Below are 24,743 nucleotides of genomic sequence, written 5' to 3'. Positions count from 1 at the left end.
GAAGTACTCAGTTGAAAAATTTTATGATCCTGAAGTTAGCAGACAATTAACAATTTTCGAATTTTTTTTTGAACAATTTAATTTAAACAAAAAAAAAAAAAATTTTAAATATGCACATGTAGAAAATTAAAAAAACTTGAGTGCAATTTTCTGAAATACATTTTTTTTTAATTTCTCGTTTTTAAAACAATCCGAAAATTGTAAGACGTCGGGTTAGTTCAGTGTCAAATTTTTTTATTTTTTATAAGTTCAAAAAATGATCGACTCGAAGTTTAGAATTGTCTAAAATTTTAAAGCTCACTGTTGTGAAATTTTTAGATTGAATTTTTTTTTACGCATTATTTTTAATATTTTATTGAATACTTACAGCACCAGGTACTAAAAAGCTAGAATGAATTTCATATGCCCATTTTCTCATTTCCTTAGCATTACCTTCCTTATACAAGTCTGTTACCAAATAGAATAACTGAAAAAAAATTTATAATCATTAGTAAAATATTAAAAGAAAAAAAAATATAATAAAAAATAATAATAATAAACTAACCAAACTTGAAGGATCACTATTTGATAAAACATAATTTATAAAAACAGAAAGATGTGCATGGTGTTCCCATAATCTCGATAAAGATTTAAATGGTCCATGATCTTCCAGTTGACCCTAGACAAAAAAAATGATATAAATTATTATATAACAATAATTATATAAAATGATAGTACAATCGACTACCCGTCATAACCCTGGTCTAGGGACGCCGAGGAAATTTTTCTTGGAATTTCAGTCTTCCCACTACCGTGCGTTTAGTTTTGTTCTCGACTACCCGGGTAGTCATAAGTCGGTTTTATTTTATATGATTTTAAACGCCATATTTACATTTTGTTACATACGCGACTATCCCGATTTTCCTGCTGCTTATAGCGCTAAAATAAATACTTATCTTTTTACACTAATAATAATTATAATGCAAAAAATTATAATGATAACGGTATTGATTACAGTAATAATTAAAATAATAATTTTATTGATGAACTTAATGCTCAATAAAACTTTTCAATTGTAACAGAAGCTTTGAACATAATTCATAATTACAATTATGAACAATAAATTATATTTTACTTATTAATGATTAAATTATTCTCCGCGAAACATAGGTAGTAAATTTTCATCATTAATTTGTCTATTTTTTCTATTCTTAGTTTATAATTTTGATAATTTTAACGGGGGCTTATAGCGGGCTCTCTGGTACGAAACTCCTCAGAGTGGTTAAGTGGGGGAAGTTGTTTGGACTCAGTAACTTCCGATTGAGGGGACGAGGATAATGAAGGACAGGCTTATAACGGGTAGTCGACTGTAATAAAATAAATAAAACCCACCACTTCTTGATCACTCATGTCATCGTCTTCCATAGACATAATAGGCTGTTGAATTTGCGGTAATCCAGGACTACTTTCATTCAACAATTGACGGGTTGGCGTTACTGTTACAAAACTATCCACACTCTGAAATTAAATACAACGAATAATATTTATAATTAGTATAACAAGGAAGTTATTAATATAATATAAATTAGCAAGTGAGCATTTAAACCGTAAAATTAAAATACAAGTTACTGACTTCATTCAAGGTGGTCGATAAGACATCATTCCCGGGACTTGGTAGGGGATAAGGCGGTGGTGGTGTGCCCGGTGGTGTGATATGGATCGGATCATCTAAATCAATTCCGCTTAGACGTCCATGTCCCTGATGGAGATGTCTCGATGGTGATAAATCGTTCATTGATTCTGACGCTATCAATAGTCTACTGGCCTCTGACGGTGAGATCATAGTCGAGCCCAATTGCTCGGGTGAGGATTTTGTACGTTGATGTTTATTAAGTGAATTCGGCGAACCCAAATGTGCGTCTTGTGAAAACTATTAATTAATAATTAATATCATTAATTACAATACTATTTGTTAATATAAATTATTTACCGTAATTATATTCAAGTAGATACTTTTTTTTAGTAAAATTTTTAACAAACTTTTATACATGTTGTTAGTGCTGAATTTTATCCAAGGAATAATAAGTCCTTTGTGTGGATTTATTGATAACAATAATAATAATAACAACAATGAAAAATAATTAATTGATTAATAAAACTAATGAGGTAAATTATGAGGATAACTAGACCATTCTCACTCAACCAGACATAATCAGGGTGGCCACAAAAAGATGATTTAGAAATTTCCTGATATTTACTGGATTTCCTGTAAAGTTTTTCACATTTTTCCTTGATTCAGAAATTTTGTTCGTATCATTAAGATATTCAAAGTTTTTATTATATTGTCAATAATTAAATTTGATGATGTAATCATGCGAGAAACAAAAAAAAAAGTCAATAAAATAAATTAATAAGGCCTACTTTTTATTATTCGATGTTAAAATATTTAATAAGAAATTTGATGATTGAAATAAATCCAAAATACACTAGTAAATTGTAGCTTCAAGTGTCTGGTTTTCTGATCTGGTTTTGAATTTTTTTTATTATGCGCGGTTCTAGAGTAATTAAAAATCAATGATAATTATCGAAAAAAATTATTGAAGCCCGTAGACCGTTTTTAAGGCGAGCAAAAATTTTGAAAATTTATTTTTATAGTTTTCTTAAGATTACCATGGGACTGTGCATAATAAACAAATTTCGGTAATGATCTAGAAGTGGGGCTCCACCTACTTTCGACTATAATAATACTTGTACCGGGAATTTTCCAATTTTTCAAGAAAATTGTTCTACTCCTCGGCGGACTGATGGTGAAAGAAAAATTTCAAAAAAAAACATTATTTCTATTGGTGATAGCGGTTTGAAAATTTAAAAATTCAAAATAATGATTTTTTTACATTAATTAGAGTTTCTAAATTTTTTTTAACGAAGCATTTCTCTTCTTCTATCTCTTTCGACTTGATTTACTGTGAAAAAAATGAAAAATATTGTTAAAAAATTATTTTCAAAAATAGTGGAGCCCCACTTCTAGACTATTATCAAAATTTAAAGACCAGGTCAGAAAACTAAACACTTACAGCTACAATTTTCCATTTTTATTTTTATTATACGACTATTTTCCTTCAAGTTACTGTTGAAAATCACTTAAAAATTTTTAACTGTCACAATTGAATTCCCGAATACTTTTCGAAATTCCCTGAGCTTTTCATGATATTTCCCGGTTGCATTAAATTTCCTAATAATTCCCAATATTACCGGTTTGTGGCCACCTTGCATAATTGTGTCAACAGTATGATTAAAAAAAAAAATTGGCAGCATTAACACGTGTGACGAGTCGATGACACTACTTACAGAGTTAGGTATACCATGACTGGTGGTTGGGGACGTTAAATGAGTCAGCAGTTGTCTCTCCAGCTCCAACTGTACTACGCTGTGCGTGTTTGAGGTGGTAGTGGGTGGAGGTGGTCGTGGAGGCAACGGAGGTGGGGACAAACTCTGCATGGACAAGGATTTACGTGAAGGCAGGGGTGGCGGTGTGTCGCCAATAACAACACCACTACCACCACCGGTGCTGCTACCAGAACTGGAATAATGACCAGAGGGAGACGAGGCGTTTGTTACCAATGAGCAAAGCTGTAAGACAATAACAGCAGGTTAGCTATCAACACATATGTGTGTTAGCGCAAGCGAAATTATTATCACCTCCGAGTGGGTAAGCATTTTTAAAATAAATTAAATATTACTATTATACAAGTTAAGATGACAATGATCAACTAAGAGTCTATTCTAACATTCTTACTGTAAATTACTGAACATTCAATAGAATAAAATTATGGGTAAACACTTTGGACTAAACATTCAATTAAATACTTAACATCAATCCGCTTAATTGTCTTTTTTGTTTAATTATTTTTTAAAATTTATTGTACCTGGTCATTTGTTGTTATTGCAGCCAATTGATCTTGTAATGTGCGAACTCGTCTTTCAGCTCCAGCTAACTCAGTCTGCAGTGTTGAGGAGTTTGCTACATTCCCGGAACCAATGCCCATTTTAGCAAGTTCACTTCGTAATTTATCACGATAACTCTGCTCCTTTTCTAACATCAGCTGGAATGTATGAACACGTTGTGTCTCCAACTGACGTTTTTTCTCGTGCTAAAATATTTTTATCTCTTTTTTTAAAATATCTATTAATATCGTAATTTTATTTAATATTTATCAGTGTAAGTTGGAATTAAGTAAACCAGAAACCATGTTTAAGTTTTAGAAAAAAAAAAAAAACATTTAAATAAATAAATAAATTTATAAATAAAATATGAGTGGTGAAATAAAATAAATAAATAAAATAAGTAAAATAATAATAATCTTACTTTTTTATAAAATGCAGTGGAGACGAAATCAGTAAATGACGGTGCTTTGACCATTAAAAACGGAAAAGAATGCTTAGGGATAACAGATAAAGCAGAATAATCAAGAACATGATTAACAGCAGAAGCAAGGGTACACATAGTATGTCGTATTGTATTGTTATTATTACTATTATTATTATTATTACTACTACAACCCAAATTACTGTGACTTACGTCGACAGGTTGGGGTCCAGTTATACGTGCAGTGCAAGGAGCACCACCAGCTGGTGCAGTTGATGCTCGATGCAAAGAAGTAGCGGATTGTGAAGGTGATACCATTGTTGATGCTGATGATAAACTCGTTGGTCTCGGCTGCTGATGTTGATTTCCCAGAGTTGTTCCCACTTGCTGTAAACCGGCTAGCGTTGCACCCAATGGCTTCTGCTGGACTGTCAAAACCACCTGCGTCGATGCTGCGGGCACAAGTTCAAGGCTTTTTATTTTTTATTAGTCATCAGATATTTTTGCGCGCTCTTCGCATCACTCGCTGGGAAATTTAACATATTTTTTTTTGTCACGCGTTTTTTTTTTTTACTTTTATTTCTAAATCCTCTAATAAATTTTTTTTATTTTAAGAAATTCCGAGTAAATAATTAAGTTTTGATAATTTTTATTGGTCTTGGTTGTTATTGTTATAATTATTTAAACGTAATCTACTAAAATAAACGTCAAGGAGACTTAATGTTTTATTAATATGTACAATAACTGACATTTGGAAATATTTTATAGAGAATTGTTTGTTTATTTATTTACTTTTTTTTATATATTTACGCAAGACAATGTTTAATAAATTACATTTTTTCAAGGACAATTTTAATGAGCTCTAATAATTTTTATATTTATTAATAATTATCTAGATAACCGTTTCTGACCTATTTCATTTAATTAATAAATACTGAGATTTTAATTTATTGAGAAAAAAAATGATAATTTGGAATAATTATTTAAAAATTAAGGTAGGTCATTAAATATTATTCAAGGATAAAAAAATGAGTAATGTCTGTTGATGTAAATTATAATTTTATTGATTTTATTATTTAATGATGATTAAAAATTTTAATTTACCGACATAAATTTCAATGGGACCTTCTATGTTCCATTTATGTAATACTGTATAAGACTTTGGTTCTTTCATTTTAATCAATTGATATTTTAAATTTAATAGTTTGATAAAATAAAATGCAAAAAAAAAATAAAATTATCCGTTGGTTTAAAATTTTAAACACAAATAAAATTTTATAAAAATAAACATAAATAAATAATAAAATAAAACACACACGTCTCTTAAAGTCAACGGAATGGATGAAACTGCGTCAGAGTCTGTGATGCGTCAAAATAAAATGAGGAAATCTTAGTAAAACCAGGCATCTTTACATTCAGGTGTTATATTAATATGAATGACGATATACACGACTAAAAACTCTACGAGTATTTTAATTTATTAGATATGACAAGCATTTTATTTGACACCAATAATAATAATAATGCAAATCAATTATTAAAAAATTTAATCGCGTCAAAATTTAATAAAACATCTAATTATTAAATTTGTGTTTTTTTTTTATGTAATATCAGCAATCGTGAAATCAAATCATATTACTATTGAAATATGAATAATTAAATATGACACATCAAATTATGATTAATGAACATTGTTCACATTAATTTATTTCATTTCATTTTTTTTTTTAACTCAACAACTTGATTATTTTATATAAATTGTAAAATATTATTTGATGATACAAAAAAAAAAAATAATCGTACCCGCACTGATAACAAATATTGAATTAACAAAACAATTGAACTTGATTAATAAATTAATCAGACTATTGAATATTAATTGACAATGAAGACTGAAACTTAAAAGACCGATGGTATGAAATGTAAATTTAAAAAAATTTAACGACGGATATTTGCGGCAATAACGTAATACATGGACGGAAATATGCGTCAGGCGTCACTGGGACTGGATATATACAATTTATGTTTATAAACTCAACTCAATATTACCATTGAAATTGATAATAAAATTGCAACCGTCAGTTAATAACTGCTAAACACCTTGAAGATTAATTAATTATTTTTTTTAATTATATTGTTTTAAATTCCAACGAATTTAAATAAAGAATAGTTATATTTGTTTATTATTAAGCAATAATATTTATTTGTTATTGTTTTGACAGCAATAAAGATCTCAAGTGATTTAAATTTTAATGACTAAATGTATAAAAAAAAAAAAGAAACAATATAGAGAAAATCATTGTATCGAATAATCAAGTAAATCTAGTAAAGAATGAATTAAACGCGAGTCACCGCTATAAACACGTGCTTACATCATTAAAGCCGCGGGCCATTGTGTGTTATTGGTGCATACGCAACTTGCACACATGGTCTAGGACAAATATACAGATTATTTGCCACAATCGATACAATATCGTGAATAAAATGAAAGCAACGACCTTGGATTTTATAAATAAATAAATATATATAACAAAGAATTACTGAATATCGCAAAGAATCTTAATATCTAATCAACTCGCGACTATTATTACTTTTGTATCTTTCTGATTGATGATACTTTGACTTCCTCTTTTCTTATATCTGATACATAACTTGTTTTGCTTATTTTTAATGACATTTATATTGACTTACATTTTATGAGCTGCACAACTTCTGTATGCGTTGACTGCATAACATTGACGCCATTCACCTAAAAATACCAAATAAATTCATTAAATTTATTAATAAAAGTCAATACGTAAATATACTTTTTTGACAATTTAAATAATTACCTTAATTATTTTATCACCCTGTTTTAATCCGGCTCTTTCGGCAGCACCGCCTATAATTTTAATTAACATTATCATAATTGTTTTTTAATTTTCTTTGTAAATTATTAATATATGTAGAGCACAATTGATTATCAAAATTATATTAATAGTATAATTACTAGAATAAAAAATGTTTCAATGAACTAGTTTTACTAAATATAAATTATTTGAATTATCTACGATATTTAATAATTTTATTGTTTAATTTATTCAATTCAAGTAAAACCTCTTTGATCTAAAATATTTTTAAAAAGTTTTAATTGGAGTTACTTCAAAAACGGAATAAAATTTAATCAATGCATGATACTGAAGTTAGCCGACGTCTGATAGTTTTTAGATTTTTTTTTAAATCGACGAATGATAAAAAAAAAAATATTCAAAAAAATTGCATTTATAGTTTTTAAATTTTTCTACATGTGCATATTTTTTTTTTTTTTTTTTTTTTTTTTTGTAATCGATTTGTTGAAAATAAAAATCCAAAAATTGCTGATTGTCTGTTAACTTCAGAATCATAATCAATACGAGAAATTTTTTTTTTACCCCTGACTGTATTAAAAACAACAAAAATTTGTATTTTTATCTTTATTTATTTGTTTTTAAATATAAATTACCTTCTTTGACGGATTGTACATAAACAGGATTATCACCCGACACCTTCATCCCATAACCCGCGTCGTCCTTGTATACGACAAGAGTAGCAACGGGTGGTGGTTCCTGTCCACCTCCGCCTCCACCGGCCCCAACAACACGTCGTACCGCAGTCGTTCCATTCATCCCTTCGTTGTCCGCCACACCTTGACTCCAGGTTTCACCTTCTCCTCTCCAGCCCAATCCAATCTTTCCCGGCCAATCTTCCTACAAATCACCAGCATTAATTACACACACAATAAAAAAAGTAAAATAAACACCACTGCAATCGCAATCACCTCAATAAGAATAAAAGAATAAATGAAAAAAAAAGAAAAAAAGACTAATTACAATACCTAGAACATAAAACCGATTACAGATAACATTCAAATCTTATTGTTATCGCATTTTAAAAATAATTATACAATCAATTAGTTTATCTCTAATCTTTTAATCTCTAGACCAACTTGGGCTACATCAATTGAATTATCAAATATATGATAATGATAGTGATCATAACTCATAACAATAAGTAATAGATAAATTACCAGCAAGACCACCAAAATATACCAGCATATTTAAAATATATATATATTTTTTTTTTTCAAAACTATGTTTGGATGAATTAAAAAAAAAAAAACAGCAAAAAAAAATTTCTTGGAGCAAAAAAAATTTTGCATTATGAAATGAAGACAAAAATTTTTTCTATGCTCAATAATTTTTTTCTCGCCTAAAAAAATTTTTGTTTTTAATTTATAATACAAAAAATTTTTTTAATTCAAGTAAAAATTATGATACTAAGATATAAGTGTGAATGTAACTGACAATTTTCAATTTTCAAAATTTTGAAATAAGTGAATTAAATAAAAATCGAATAAAATTAAAAAAATACGCATTTATAGAATTTGAAAATGTGTATGTGCATTTTTTTTATTTTTATATTTTCAATTATTTAATTCGTTTATTTGTAATTTGAAATTCGTCTCATGTCTGCTACATTCACACTCACTACTGAAATTAACCGACGTCTAATAATTTTTGGATTTTATTAAAAACAATAAATTTGACAAAAAAAAAAAAAAATATTTTTTAAATTGCACCTATCGTTTTTTTTTTAATTTTCTACATGCGCATATTTTTAGTTTACTTTTTTTTTAAGTAAATTGCTTAAAAAAAAATTCGAAAATTATTCATTGTCTGCTAACTTCAAGATCATTAAAAATTTTCTTGGAAGAAAAAATTTTTTCAACCAAGAAATCCTTTCTTTCTGTGTATCTTATCTTGAGACACGCCTTCAATAGTATGTAGTGTAGTTAGATTTTATTTTAAGTGAGTAAGTTAATTTATAGTGAATACACCGAGTTGAGTTTATAAAGAATAAAATATAAATGTCTAAAGGCGTCAATGAACATACTCATGCTGCTAATAATCTTCCTAATGCTTTTTGCTCTACTATCGGCAGGTGGCTTGGTTTATCCGGAAGTTTTGAATAACCTTGATCTTGTACAAACATCCTAAATCCATCTCAGTATCATTTATTATTATTATTATTATTATTATAATTATCATCATCCAATAAATAGACAATGACCATCATTGTTATATTTAATAAAAACATCGGATATCATGATCCTGAAGCTAACAGACAATTAACAATTTTCTGACTATTTTTTCGTAAAATCAAAAAAAATCAAAAATAAAGGTATGCACGTAGAAAATTTTAAAAACTATCGGTGCAATTTTTAAAAATAATTTATGGCTTTAAAAAAATCAAAAAAATTATTAAACGCCGGCTAACTTCAGTATTATCAGACATCTGAAAATTTTTACCAACGAATTATATATCATATAAATCAAAAAAAATTCAAATTTTGAAATCTCTTATATGCGTTTTGTAATGAGTGTGAATGTAGCAGACTTCAGACAAATTTAAAATTATAAATAAATAGAGTAAATAATTAAAAAAATAATATTTATAAAAAATGCACTTATTAATTTCAAAATTTTTTAAATGCGCATTCTTTTAAAATTTTTATTTTATCTCCTCATTTTGCTGTTCATTTTTTTATACTCAATGCTAAGCTCACTGTGATAACTAATGACATTAAAAGTTATTTAGTGTCATGTCAAAAAAACTATTGTTCAATCAATTAGTAATGAGATATTTATTAATAATAATTAATAACAGCATATTGATTTACTATTTATCATAAAAATATATTTATATATATTTAACACGACAGTATTTTTTTAAAATAATGCTCGTCACCTTGATGACAGATCACGTTAAATAGTTCCGTTATCATGACAATTAATGTAATAAATGTGGATCCAATTAATAATAATAATTATTTATTTAAATAAAAAGACAATTGCGCAATTAATCAATTAATATAATTGTCTTTGAATATTTGAATAAAATAGAAACAATAAAAAAAACCTAAAATAAGTAAATTTAATTAATAATAAAATGCGTACCTTTCATTTAAACGACTGGTAATATACTCCAGGTAAATAAAATAATTATGTTTATTTTATTGAATTATTTGTATTTATTGGTTGGTTTATTTTTGTTTTATTATCAACACAAATGCTATTAATTTATAAATTATTGTTTATTGTACACTAGAGTAATGAACGTTATTAAAAATAGGAAGACTATTGTCATAATATGTGAACACAGATTAACATTACTACTGACACAAATAATAATTGTTTCGATGATTATACTTTCACGGCACATTGCGATGACGCGCTATCATAATAATTCATGTTATCAAAAGAATAATAAATATATAAATATTTAAAATGGCCCATATTTGTTAAAAAAATTAAACTAACAAATAATTAATAATATATATGATAATAATAAATAAATAATATTAAATATAAAATTGGTCCCGTTAATTGTTTAAAATAGTCTAATGTATTAATTGACACTTGGATAATTAATAACTCGGTTTAATTATACCGAGGTATATTTTACCGAGGCACTTAATTATTATTTGTTTACATTTAAAATTTATTTATTTATTTGTTTCAATTAGTTGTTATTTCATTCGTTTATTTAGTGAGCTCTGTTTTCGTATTATTATTTTTTTATAAAATCCACGTAACAAATAATTAACAAAAATATATTAAGTCTACCAACAAGTGACAGCCATCTTGTTTAAAACTGAAACGCAACCCAGAATCCTGTGTGTGTGTACTCGTTTCTCTTCTCTACGTTTTCTCTTAGTCGTGTTCGTCATCTTGACATGAGTTTACGATATTTGCGCCATTTACGGACAATTCTAAAACTGTTTCAGTACACATTTGTTCTTACAATTTAATTATTACATTGTTTTATATTTTTTATTTAAATAAATATAAACATTCCATTATTACTTATTTAAATAACCAATATTTATTATTTGCTGTACTGAAAATAGTCAAACATTATTCAAAATTATAATTCAGAAAATTCAATTGTTTGAATTTTCGCGCGTAAGCTTAGAATTGTGTATAGATTATTTTAAATGATTTTCTTGATTATGAGTGCATTCCGATATGCCTGCGAGCAGCTGTAGCGTAGTGCAGCGCTGCAGCTCATCAGCAGACCGTGCAAGTGCAGCACGATTTTTGCGTGAAACACTTGCGTGTTTTTTTTTTTTTTACTATTTTAAATATTTCTATCATTTTTGTCGCCATTTTATTTTGATTTACGATTTTTAATTTTTATCCCATTCCTAATGTTATTTTTCGAATATTTAAATTTACCGCGCAAGTAATAAAAATAATTAATAAATTATTGATGAAAATAAAAAATTTGAAGTATACTCTTTGGTCTAATTAATAAAATTATTGACACAAATAAATTTTAATGAAGTTATTAAATTTCACTTTTGGAATTTCGCGCCAAGTTGGCGCTACTGCGCGTTGCTGTCTTCAACGTTCAAATTTTGGCTAAAGTGGAGATGGGAGAATGAATCGCAAGTCGATTGCTTTGTATCAGCTAGCGGTCCAATAGCGGCAGTCAGTATCATCAACAACGGCAGTTGTAGTCAAGATTCTTCTTTACGTTTAAATTGAAACACTTTATTGCAGTTAATTCGCGGAATTATCCATAAAATTTATTGCTCATAGTCATTGTTTACATAAAATGTGCAGTTTTTGTAAAATTTAAATTGTGCAAAGTGTCTGTGGTGCCGCTAAGTGTTGAGTGTTCGGTGCTAGTGTAAAGTGTTGCGAATTGCTGATGCTGATAACTTCCATGTTCCTGAGCAAAATCATCTGGCATCGTCTGGTGGGAAATAGCAGTTAAGTGACGTTTTTTTAGCTGCAATACACTTGGAGCAATTTAAATTAAATCTCCAAGTGTATTAGGACACCCTTCTGCATATTATTTCTCCACCAAGGTTTGTTGAAACACTTGCGTGTTTTTTCTTTTTTTAATTTTTAAAATATTTTTCTATCATATTCCGCCGCCTTTTTATTTTGACCTACGATTATTAATTTTTCTCCAATTTCTTATAATTTATTTTTCAAATATACGCTACAGCTGCTTGCATTTCGGAATGTACCCTACATGAAGCCGTGAGACAAAGAATGTTTTCTTTGTTTTTATTTTTTTTTCAGAATACGTTTAGTATCAATTTCTGCGAAATGAGTCTCGACTACTTTCTGCGAATTTAAAAATCAATAATTTATTTCTATTTCATATTCTACTATATTTTAAATAGTATTCCACTATAACTTATCCGTGATTTTTTTTTAAATCACATTTTAACGATTTTTTTTTTTTTTTTTATTCAAATAAATTTATTAAATTTACATATTACGTGTTTTTAAATGAGTGTGAATGTAGCAGACATCAGACAAATTAAAAATTATAAATAAGTAGAGTAAATAATTAAAAAAACAATATTTATAAAAAATGCACTTATTAATTTTTTTTTTTAAACGTGCACTTTTTTTAAATTTTATTTTATTAACTATTTAATCTATTCATTAATAATTTTGAATTTGTCTGATATCTGCTACATTTACACTCATGTTTTTAAATGATATTGTAAATTACTTCCCCCTTTTTTTGTACAAAAATGGCCGAAACAAAGGCTCTTTTTTCAACCAATTGAATCACTAGACCTAAAAAAAAGTGGGGGGTTCAAGCCGTTAAAATTTTTGAAGCAGCAACTTCACGCTCAATTTATTTTTTTATTTTTTGATCGCTAGCTTGCAAAAATGACCTGCTAATATTTTTTATTATTTTAATATATTATTCGTCCATTAATTATTAAAAATATACGTATAATTGTGAATTTGATTAATTTAGTGTGAGTGATATCATTCAAATCAATTATTTTTTTAATAAAATAATCAAAAAAAGTTTATATCAGGTCATTCGTGAACGCAAATAAATTTTCGCGTCGTGGCTGTTTAATTATTATATTTATAATCGTGGTTACAATTGTTCAAATCATTAGTGAGTGTATAAAAAAATTAAAATAAGTTCGATTGTTTTATCGTTAAATAATTAACAATTCAGTGAATAAAAAAAGCGGGAATGTGTTTGTGGAATTTGTTTTTCCAAAATGGCTGACAATTAAATCATTAAAAATTTCAATTAAACTGCGAGTGTATAAACAATTAATTTTTCATGTTTAATCATCAAAATATTGATGAAAGTCACAAATTAATTAATTAGTGCAGTGGTTTTCAATAAATCAAATAACAAATTCAGTGACGTGATAATAAATGCAAGATGCGATAATTTTGTTCAGTGCTAGTGTAAAGTGTTGCGAATTGCTGATAACTTCCAAGTTCCTGACCAAAATCATCTGGCATCGTCTGGTGGGAAATAGCAGTTAAGTGACGTTTGTTGAGCTGGAATACACTTGGAGCAATTTAAATTAAATCTCCAAGTGTATTAGGACACCCTTCTGCATATTATTTACCCACCAAGGTTTGTTGATACACTTGTGTGTTTTTTCTTTTTTTAATTTTTAAAATATTTTTCTATCATATTCTGTCGCCATTTTATTTTGACGTACGATTATTAGTTTTCTCCAATTTCTAATAATTTATTTTTCAAATATTTAAATTTACCATGCAAGTAATAAGAATAAATAATAAGGGCGCATGCGAGCAGCTGTAGCATAGCGCATTTCGGAATGCACCTTGAATGTATCTGAAACGTATTAATTTTTTAAATTTTGAAATAAATAAATAAATGTAATGGAATAAAAATTAAAAAATGCGTATTTAGATAAATGTACGATCCGTACGCGCATTTTTTTCAATTTTATTATTTCAAATTTATAAATTGTCTCATGTCTGCTACATGCACACTCATTTAAATATGACACTGAAGTTAGCCGACGTCTAATAATTTGTGGATTTTTTTCAAAACGATAAATTATAAAAAAAAAATATTAAAAAAAATCGCATCTATGGTTTTTTTTTAAATTTTTTACATGTGCATATTTTTAGGTTTTTTTTCTCATGAATTTGTTGAAAAAAAACTTGGGAAATTGTTAATTATCTAATAATTTCAGGATCATGTTTAAATGATAATTTTTAAAAGGTTTGATAAATTTTTTTAAATGGTACTATCTTTGTTGCACGTGTGCAGTAAATGAAAACTTTGGCAGAGTTTATTTTAAACAAACGAATATTATCAAACAATTAAAGCGCACTTGGCTAGATTAGACAGTAGTGCATCAATGTGTAGTCTGTAGTTTGTATTTAAAGATTTGGTTTCCGAAAAAAATCCAGCCGAAAATATTTGATAATCCCTGTTAAATACATCATCTCAAAAATTCATTTAAATTCGAATTCGCGGGTTTAATTTTATCGTAATTTACTCTTCTTCTATATACCTTTTTGGCATTAATAATTATTGTGCTTAAAAGTGAAAATGCTTATGTATATTTATAGGCCGTTTTGGCTTTAATTTTTTTTACTATCGAAATATTCATTTCAAATCATTTCTATAAGCGATTGAGCAAAAAAAAAAAAAAATTAGATGCTTTTTTAGATCTAATGGTAGATCAATGCCTTTTCGGCACTGTCCTGCTTAAAAAAACCGATAGATTCTTATAGCTGTATGTATAAAGCCCTATACTTAACTACAGCACTTCTGATAGAACTCATTTATTCTTATAAAATTTCTATAAAAATGTATGAGAATCTAATGGATACTATGAGATTTTCTAAACAGGGTGAGGATACGATTTTTCAGACACTAATTTATTTTTTTATTTTTTTGTTATTATTTTTTAAAATAAATATTTTTGTTGCATTTTTTAAATAACAATAAAAATTCACCACAATTTTTTTTTAAATAAAAAATTTTAATTAAATAAATATTAAGGTGCAGGTACAAAAATGTGTAACTTAAATAATAAATGTAGAAATAATTACAGTAACAATAATTATAATTAAGTTTAATTTGTAAGAACTAGAGCCACTCATGAAAGGATAAAAAAAGTCATAAGGTAAACTAATATCTAAATTAGGACCACCAGCAAAATAGTAACTATCTGGTATAGACACGTCGTAAAATTTAACAAAACTATTAATTTCATGTTCAATAATATTTGTGCAATTAATTGTAAGACACTTTGACAGAGTGATATTCCGTTCATCTAGTGTCATTGCCACTCCAACAATTTTATGGTACGGAGTATCATCGTCAGGTTTCGGTAACAATGAATACAGAATATCAATATGTATAGAGGATATTAAATTCCAACAAGATATTTTGTCATTTATCTTCTGTCCAGTGATAACTTGCGGTGGTAATTTATTTAGTAATATTTGATTCCAATTAGTTATATTATTGTTTGTAACATTACTTGTCTTTGATGTATATAATTTATAATTTTCGATAGACGTTACATTGATCAATGTTTCTTTAAAATATATCGCTATTATTTTTTTATGAATTTCATTACAAGTATCGACAGTTAAATTATTTGTTTCAAATGAGATAAGGCACTTTGATTTTAAATCTTCATTAAAATTAATTGTATATCTATTTTCATCAGAACAATAATTATTTATGTTATTTCCTAAAGGCACAGTCAGTTGATAATTTGTTTTGTTGACGAAAATAAATTCTGTTACAATATTTTTCGAAGTTGATTTCATCAATGTACCAATTACTATTGGTTTGTTGATAATATATCCAGGATTACCGCTCGTATAAACAATGTCGTCATTATAAAATCCATCCCACTCGTATTTAACTTCAAAATGTTGGTAATAATTATCAGAAAAATTACCAAGAATAATATATAATTTTATACTTTTTATACCCATTGTACCGTTATGTGTTATTGTATATCGTATTTGTTTGACGATATTGTTGCAAGTACCGTTTGCGCATGATGGTTTTAATTGGGATGTTGTATTACACATCGACCATGCTTTCAAACAATATGTTGTTTCAATTGGTATACAAATGTTTTTAGGACAGCCCTAGTAATAAAATTACGAAAGAAAAATAAAATTAAGAATTTAAAGTATTTTAGTATGAATTATTTTCAACCCTGCGCGTGTACACCATATTTTTTGAGATACGGTATGTGCACTGGGTCTTTTAGGGAATTGTAAAGTTTCCAAAGTTTCTAGGCTTTTAAAAAATCTGAAAAAAAATTCTCGATTAATTCTTGAAGTGTCTAATACATAGCCCAGAAGATGCGAGTTAAAAGTTTAAAATTGTTATTAACAAAAATTGCAGAATATTAAAAAAACTGAATTCTTTTTAAATTTACTATTCCTTCAAAGACTCAGTATACACACGCAGGGTTAAAATTAATAATTTATTAAATGGTATTAAAATTAAAATATTTTGTAATAACTAGAGGTGTGCAAATAATGCGAATTATTCGTATCGAATCGAAATAGTAGTATTCAATTTCAAATTTATAATCAAATAAATCAAACTTATGAATACATAGTTTCAAAAATTTGAATTATTTGTAAGCTTTCGAATTATTTGTCAATTTTTGAATTATTGGAAAAATTCAAAATATTCGAAGGTTTTCGAATTTTTCGTAAGTTTTCGAATTATTTTTACATGTCCGATTCAAAAAATGTGAATTATTCGTAAATTATTGAAATAAATTTTGATATTTAATCATAAGTTAGATAAAAATGTTATATTAGAAGTTTGATCTGAATATTCGAATTAGAATCTAATAGTATGGAGGATGCATTCGGAAATGCTTCCGCTAGGGCTAGAGCGATTTCCGAATGCACCCGAAAATTTACGAATAACACAAAAACTAACGAATGACTCGAATAGTTCAAACACGAAAGCTTACGAATACTTACGAATACTTTGAATTCTTAGAATAATTTGAAAAATTACGAATTATTCAAATTGAGTCATATAATTCAATTGAACACAATTCGCATACCCCTAATACCCAAGTAACACACTTGGTTTTGTGACATCTATAAGATATCAGTTTTGAGGCTGTTTTTTGACCTATCAATAAGGCACCAATATTGTGACAAAACAATCAGAAATTTATGTCATCAAAAAAATATCGACTTGAAAGACTTGACACAAGTGACGACAAAAAGTAATTTAAATTACAAATAATTGTCGAATAAATCATCTGAGCGATTTCTTAATTGAAATAACTTTTAAAATAGAAAAAAGAACACAAATTTTCTATAATTTCGAGGACCAACAGCTGTACATCTTATTTATTTAAGAAAATGACTTTGAGATAAAATAATATTTGTCTTGTTTTTTTAACAGGCATCTTTATGATATCTTAAAGTTGTCTTTATGCTACTTGGATAATCACAACTTATTGACATATTTAATAACAATTTTAATCTATGACCACCTTTCTGCTTGGATTATCTAAATCATTATCAAATCTGTAATATATTATTCGTAATTTTGTGATGTATTTAAATCTTTTCTTATTATGTCGATAAATTATTATTATCAAAGCTTAAAAAAATTATAGTAATAGGGTAAGAGTACCATTTGTGGCCACTGCTCTATTTTTTGACATTTAATACTTCATTTTGATTGACAAAAAAGTATTTTAAAAAAATTTCTTTGTAATAGTATGTACCTGAAGAACGGAATGTTTTTGGCGCAACGGAAATGAGAAATTTATGTAATTTTTAATTTCCCGCTAAGAAAATCGACGATTTTCAAAAAATTCGGAAGTTATTGTTTTCACCCCGATTTGCGAAAATCGCAATTTCATCAGATATCGACGTTTTGAGGTCTTAGGAAGCTATTCTGACTATGCGTGCGCGCGCGCGCGCGCGTGTGTGTGTGTGTGTGTGTGTGTGTGTGTGTGTGTGTGTGTGTGTGTGTGTGTGTGTGTGTGTGTGTGTGTGTGTGTGTGTGTGTGTGTGTGTGTGTTTGTGTGTGACCGGTCTATAACTTTTCAACTAATGAACCGATTTGGATGGTTAAGGCGGCAATCGAAAAAGCTTGTTGGCCATCAACTTTTCTAAAAATTTTAGATCAATCGATCAAGTAGACTTGAAAATATGGGCGAAATACGAAAAAAATTTTTTTTTTACATACAGCGTATGTAAGACATTTCAAAAATTTGAATCCAGTAGATTTTTTACGTCTCGTTTTGTTTTTTAATTTCATTTCACGAAAAACGTTCCGATCTTCAGGTACACGTAATAGTGTGATAAAAGTTTTTTCGAACACATCTAAAAAATTAATTGTGTCATTTCGTATTTTATTTTATTTTTTTTTTTTTTTTTATTTTAAATTTCTAAGTGGCCAAACACATTACTTCTACTCTACTAGTAGATAAATTAATTCACGATTTAAAATTAGATTAATAAATAATTAAATTTAAAAAATATTAGTCACCTGATTTAATGATGAGATGTACGAAGTTGTATTTAAAAATATTGGCGACGATATAACTGTAAAGTTATTATAAGTTTCAGTAAAAATATCCGTGTTATTAATATTTAATTTAGCTTGCAAACAGTGAGATTTTGAGTCTGCCAGATAGATCAAACTTTTCCGGAATGAACAATGACTTGTAAATCCTTTTATAGGTACTTCTGAAATATCAGTTGATACATTTTATGACTAAATAAATTATTTAATTTATTAAAAGAAAATTATCATTTATTATTTACAAGAATTAAGAATACCTAGTGGTTTGTAAGATTTGGATTTAACTGTCCATAAAGTGTCACCAACTTTATATGGATTGCTTGTATTAAAATTTAAAGGCACATCAAGTTCTTGCAGCCACGTGAATTTAGACTCCAATTCTTTAAATATATCATCGAATTCTGGTCTATTTCCAATTTTCTTAAATAATAATAATTTAAATATTTATTTATAATATCTATTTTATTTTTTTTTTTTTTTTTGGATTGATATAAAAATATAAAAAATACTTACAATTGCACTACTTTTACTATAAACTGGTGGTAAGTTGTCATGTGATATACAAAATAAATTATCAGCAATACGTTCTAAAATAAAGTCGGTATTATTTTTACGTATAAAATCTTTGGTATAACAATAACGACTGTCATATTTAGTTTTTTTATCATCAGAACAGTGTGAAAATACACTCAAATGAAAATCTGTGCAATCATTGTCGCAACAACAATTAATGTCACACCTTGACATCTGTAAAATTTAATTATATCTATCATTAAGGGCATTGTCAGACAGTACCCCCCCCCCCCACTTTTAAAAAATATGCAATGACTTTCCACTGTGATAACCGTATTAAAATTTAATTAATTAATTAAAAAGAAATTGAAACTTTAATTGAAAAAATGACAACGTAGAAGTAATTTCACCGAGATATAAAATTTCAAAAAAATTACTTACAGTTGGTATCAATTGGAGTTAAAATTTGTTAAATAAATTTCAGTGAAATCTTCATGTTAATTTTTTAATTTGAATTTTCAAATTTTGTAGGCGGCAATTTATTTAACTCCTAATTGGTATCAATTGTAAGTAATTTTTTTTAAATTCTATATCTCGGCAAAATTACTTCTACGTTGTCCTTTTTTTCAATCAAAGTTTTAATTTTTTTTTAAATAATTAATTAAATTTTGATACGCTTATGACAGTGGAAAGTCATTGAAAATTTTTTATAAATGGGGAGCACTGTCTGAGAATGGCCTTAAAATTAACAAATAATTAATAAATGGGATTGAGACAATAAAATATATAATTAGAAATAAATTGTCAATAGTAATTAAACGTTTGGAAATTTTATGATCCTGTAGTTAGCAGACAAATAACAATATTTGGATTTTTTTCCAACAAATCAACTGCAAAAAAAAAAAACTAAAAATATGCACATGTAGAAAATGAAAAAAGCTATAGGTTAAATTTTTTTAATACTTTTTTTTTATAATTTATTATTTTTAAAATAATTCCAAAATGATAAGACGTCGGCTCACTTCAGTATCATGAAATTTTTAATTATCGTATGTGAAAATTACAAAACATTTCATTATACTTGATAGTCTATTTCATTTTAATACTAGAAAAGAATTATTTAAAAAATAAATGTAATATTTACCTGAAAATCACACGTGCAAGGATCAATATTGCGTTTAATTATTGGTATTAATTGTCTATTAATATTTGCAGTTATAGAATCATTTGATAATTTATTAATAGGATTATAATTAGTCGCCGAAGTTGGATAGAATGATGGGAATATTTTCGAAATGTTAACTTTCTTAGTAGTATTCATTTCATTTTGGTTTAACTCCCATTCATTATTAACCACTTCAGTTACTAAATTAATATCTTCAGTTGTGCTCAATGTACTTATTAATATATCCTCTGATGTACTTTGACATTCTGTTTCATTAATACATGTAGTTACAGAGATAGAGTTTTCAGTGGTTGAACAATAGACTTTATAAAACATTATATTTAACACAACGGTTATCAAAATTAATGGAGGTTGAGTTTTCGAAGGCGACTTCGTAAAATCAATCATTATTTTTTTTTAATATTATTCCAACCAAGATGGATAAGTATTAATAATAAATTGTCAAGTTATTTTGACTCACACATAAAATCTTTATCTTGAATAATTTGGAACCTTGTATTTAAGTAATTTATTTCAAGATAATTTTATTATAAGAGACAACCAAATTTACTGAAGTTACGATTCATTATTTGAAAGTTTATATTAACACTACCCTCGGTTTCAGTTAATAATTCAAAACGATCAGTACTGTTGGCTAAAAGACTTGGTGTCTTCAATTGCAATGTCATACCTAAGAATTTATCTCTCAGTCTGTCTTGCCAATTACCTATAATTATAAAATTATTAAGTATACACTGAAAAATCGGGAGTGAATACGGATTTTATATCAATTCTAATTCAATCTATCACTCGGAGATTCCGAGTTAAAAGCAATCACTCCATATACGGAATGAATTAGGAATTTTTTTTTTTCTGTAGAGTGATTTCAGACTCCGATATGGAGCTTTATTGTTAAAATAACCCGTGTGAAAAAAATTCGTTCCAAAAAGATTTCAAAAAAGTTCGACACGTGGAACTTCTAAACTTGAGACAGATTAGAACTTCAAGTGGAACTTTTTATAAACGTTTTTTGATTCTTATGGGGATATTGGTTTCTAATGGGAATATTTTTATTCACTCTGAATATAATCCGCATTCACTCTAGAAATTTTCTACAGTTTAATAATCATAATCTTTATAACATGCATACACTGTTAGAAGTATTTATTTGAGCCAAATAAATATTTGTTAATAGTTAATAAATGATTTATTAAATGAGATTTATTTGGGCCAAATAAGCCATTTCTTAATAGTTAATAAATGGCTTATTTGAATAGAAAGAAATTACACGTGATGTTAATTAAGCAAGGTTATGACAAATAATTTATAGGACTGTTTAATTTTATTTTTTTAAATAAAATAATACCCACAATGAATGTTAATTGAAGATAAAAATTATTATCCAAAAGACATAAAAAAAATGAAATATTATAATAAATTTTTACTAACAATCACACTCATTCCATTCAAAGTTATAACCTGAACTTCATGTGTCATTTCTTTCTATTCAAATAAGCCATTTATTAACTATTAAGAAATGGCTTATTTGGCCCAAATAAATCTCATTTAATAAATCATTTATTAACTATTAATAAATCTTATTTGGCTCAAATAAATACTTCTAACAGTGTACAATACATAAACATGTTATGATACTGAAGTTAGCAGACGTCTAATAATTTTTGGATTTTTTTTTAGACGATAAACCAGAAGAAAAAAAATATTTGGAAAAATTGCACCTGTAGTTTTTTAAATTTTCTACATGTGCATATTTTTAGTTTTTTTTTTCTTCGAATTTGATTGTTCAAAAAAAAATCCAAAAATTTTGAATTGTCTGCTAACTTCAGGATCATAACATGTTAACTCTTACGTTAATATTTGTAATATGTAGATTAATGTTAATGAATTTGAAGATGATACTGCACGGTAAAAAAAAATAGGCGTTGCAACAGGACAAAATCCTGTTGTGACAACAGGATTTTCCTATTACAGCAACAGGACACATCCTGTTTTGACAACAGGACTTTCCTGTTACAGCAACAGGACAAAACCCTATTGCAGCAACAGGATTTTTTCTGTGAAAGCAGGGTGTGATTTTGTCCTGTTGCTACCACAGGATAAATCCTATTGCTACCACAGGATGTGTCCTGTTGCTGTAACAGGAAAATCCTGTTGCAGCACCTATTTTTTTTTTTCGTGTATATTCAGTAATGAAACGTCATTCAAATATTCTAATATGAATCTCAATAAACTGAGTGATCAGAGGCCGGATTTTTCATTTAAAAAAAAAAAATAATTATAAACCGATCAGAAAATATCGAACAATGATTATCATCTTTATTATTAAGACGTGTTTTCATTTGTTTCTCTATTCGCACTCAAGTGGATGAACGGTACTATCTTTGTTGCACTTGTACATGGGTAAATGGGAACTTTGTCCAAGTTTTTCTCGTAAACAAATCGAAATTATCCAAAAATTTAAGTGCACTTCGCTAGTTCATAGAGTGAAACATCGTGTCTGACTTTATTTTGCGTTTAGGGCTTTTATCTCAGAGAAAAGCTTGGACAAAATTATCTGAAAACGGTTCTTAATGAGCTGCGAACGTCAAATTTCCTTAGAACCCCGGACCCCCCTTGTCGCAGTAAGCGACACCCCCTCCTCCCCAGTAAGTGCAAACGTATTTTCTGAACGGTCCCTAAAAATGAATTAGTAAAATTTACTGCAATTTAGTGGATAGTCACTATTCCTCCAGCTATAAGTATACCACTAATTCAGCCAGTAGTATTATAACTGGTTTTCAGTGCATATTCACTACTTCACAGTGAATTGCACTAATTCATTTTTCTATGCAAATATATTTACGAATAGTGAACAAAATTTTGAATAATAAACAAAAAAAAAATATAAAAAAGTTTTAATTATCGCATACTCAGTAAACATGAATTAGTGAAAATAAGTGAATATTGACTAATTCAAAGTGCAAATTGAACCACTAATTCCAAAAATTGGTTTTGTACCTTTTTTCAAAAATGATTTTAGTAAATAGATGACTCGATAAACAATTTAATTTAAAATATATTAAATACGTTAGGAATTTACACTCGGGAATTAATGTAGGGAATGCAGGTTGCTGATTATTTAGAGATTAATTACTTATTTAATTAAAAACATAACGGTTGGATAAAATTAAATACTTACCGATTGGTTTCCAAGTATGACACGTAATCTGATGGAAACCCGGAATCAGTGGTACTGAACATGTACCATAAGCAGTAAACAATATTCTACCGTAATTATCACGTGAAAAAATTTGCAACAATAATTTTGGTGAACCTTGTATTGTATGTGTTGTGTAATGTAAATCAATAGGATGATCCCAGGCTAATTTTTTGCGATATAAATCACGACATTCTTGCGTTTGTCCTTCACTATTTCCATTTATTAATTTCCAGCCACTTCCTGTCAACAATAAATTAATCAATTATTATTTCTTGTGTTTATTATCATGATTTTCCAATTAATGACTTAGTTTATTTATGCAATCGTTATAGACAAAGATGAAATTAATGACTTACCGGTATGGAAACTCCATTTACAAAATAATATAGATTTTTTAAAATTTTCTGCTGATTCTATTCGTCCAAATATATGAAGTTCCGCCATAATAATGTAACATTTTATTGAGTAAATAATTCTTATTGATTGTAATAATGATGATAATATTTGTAGAAATATTGACTGAATAATAGTATTATTTTTTTTTATTTTATGAGACGCTTTGACTGTTTGTTTGTTAACAACGAGACTAGTAACTGAAATGTGAAATGACAGGTGACAGGTGACAGTTCAATGCCCAGTGGTTTGTTGTGCCTTTATTATATTGTTAGTATTTCTTGGTATATCAACAGATGGCGCTACATGTATCAATAATATGTTCAAATTTAAACCTATATATATAAATATATATTAGGGCGGTCCGTTTGGAACGACTTTTTTTTTCACTCCCACTTCAAAATATTGTTGTAGACATTAAAAAAAAAATTCCCACTGGCAGAAAAAAAATGTCATTGAGAGAAAAAATAACTTTTAAACATATTGTATATTATTCTTACAAAAAATTATGCTATTGAAAGTTTTCAATCTATTTTATTTTTAACAGGGGTTCGTACTTCTCTGTCTATTACACTCAAGTCCACGAATGGTACTATCTTTGTTGCACTTACGCAGTAAATGGAAACTTTGGCCGAGTTTTTCTCTTAAACAAACGAATATTGTCAAACAATTAAAGCGCACTTCGCTAGATTAGACAGTAGTGCATCAATGTGCGGTCT

At 27.5% G+C, this 24,743-nt stretch overlaps 4 protein-coding genes and 1 long non-coding RNA gene across 15 annotated transcripts in view; 2 read left to right on the top strand and 3 right to left on the bottom strand.

The window, feature by feature from the left end:
* LOC130667050 (rho guanine nucleotide exchange factor 12) overlaps nt 1-11,052 on the bottom strand; it is a 29,901-nt gene extending 18,849 nt beyond the window's left edge. For 2 of the 10 annotated variants that reach the window (XM_057468437.1, XM_057468436.1), the window contains exons 1-12: nt 10,321-11,051; nt 7,827-8,070; nt 7,177-7,226; nt 7,037-7,094; nt 4,559-4,797; nt 4,346-4,417; nt 3,906-4,130; nt 3,328-3,609; nt 1,613-1,909; nt 1,372-1,497; nt 545-658; nt 368-466 (exon numbers count right to left, since the gene is read on the bottom strand). In XM_057468437.1, the coding sequence (XP_057324420.1) occupies nt 368-466; nt 545-658; nt 1,372-1,497; nt 1,613-1,909; nt 3,328-3,609; nt 3,906-4,130; nt 4,346-4,417; nt 4,559-4,797; nt 7,037-7,094; nt 7,177-7,226; nt 7,827-7,989 (1,725 nt within the window). In that variant the 5' untranslated portion in view covers nt 7,990-8,070; nt 10,321-11,051. Of the gene's footprint in view, nt 1-367; nt 467-544; nt 659-1,371; nt 1,498-1,612; nt 1,910-3,327; nt 3,610-3,905; nt 4,131-4,345; nt 4,418-4,558; nt 4,798-5,449; nt 5,671-7,036; nt 7,095-7,176; nt 7,227-7,826; nt 8,071-10,320 lie in introns of those variants that run through there. The other 8 variants (XM_057468435.1, XM_057468439.1, XM_057468443.1 and 5 more) reach the window with 8 other exon arrangements.
* LOC130667052 (uncharacterized) lies at nt 3,549-4,706 on the top strand. Its single transcript, XR_008989791.1, has 4 exons — nt 3,549-3,688; nt 3,965-4,198; nt 4,363-4,484; nt 4,567-4,706. It is a non-coding gene; the product is annotated as an uncharacterized LOC130667052 (long non-coding RNA).
* Nucleotides 11,053-12,078: 1,026 nt separating the features above from the next.
* Nucleotides 12,079-24,743, top strand: part of LOC130666304 (lachesin-like) — a 148,002-nt gene continuing 135,337 nt past the window's right edge. The window contains exon 1 of one of the 2 annotated variants that reach the window (XM_057467161.1): nt 12,079-12,239. The gene's annotated coding sequence lies outside the window, so the exon portion shown is untranslated. Of the gene's footprint in view, nt 12,240-13,320; nt 13,787-24,743 lie in introns of those variants that run through there. The other variant, XM_057467160.1, reaches the window with a different exon arrangement.
* Nucleotides 15,131-20,819, bottom strand: LOC130666303 (tectonic-1). The gene is made up of 5 exons (XM_057467158.1): nt 20,391-20,819; nt 19,247-19,480; nt 18,991-19,153; nt 18,698-18,897; nt 15,131-16,305 (listed from the first exon to the last, which is right to left on the bottom strand). Exons 1-5 carry the CDS (start codon nt 20,817-20,819, stop codon nt 15,220-15,222), a joined length of 2,112 nt encoding a protein of 703 aa, XP_057323141.1. The 3' UTR covers nt 15,131-15,219.
* Nucleotides 20,960-24,280, bottom strand: LOC130666306 (B9 domain-containing protein 2). The gene is made up of 3 exons (XM_057467164.1): nt 23,988-24,280; nt 23,611-23,871; nt 20,960-21,138 (listed from the first exon to the last, which is right to left on the bottom strand). Exons 1-3 carry the CDS (start codon nt 24,073-24,075, stop codon nt 20,960-20,962), a joined length of 528 nt encoding a protein of 175 aa, XP_057323147.1. The 5' UTR covers nt 24,076-24,280.

The sequence above is a fragment of the Microplitis mediator genome, chromosome 4 (assembly GCF_029852145.1).
Source record: "Microplitis mediator isolate UGA2020A chromosome 4, iyMicMedi2.1, whole genome shotgun sequence".
In the NCBI taxonomy this organism is placed as follows: Eukaryota; Metazoa; Arthropoda; class Insecta; order Hymenoptera; family Braconidae; genus Microplitis; species Microplitis mediator.
The sequence above is the reverse complement of the archived record's forward strand: the minus strand, read 5'-3'. Positions and strand labels throughout refer to the sequence as shown.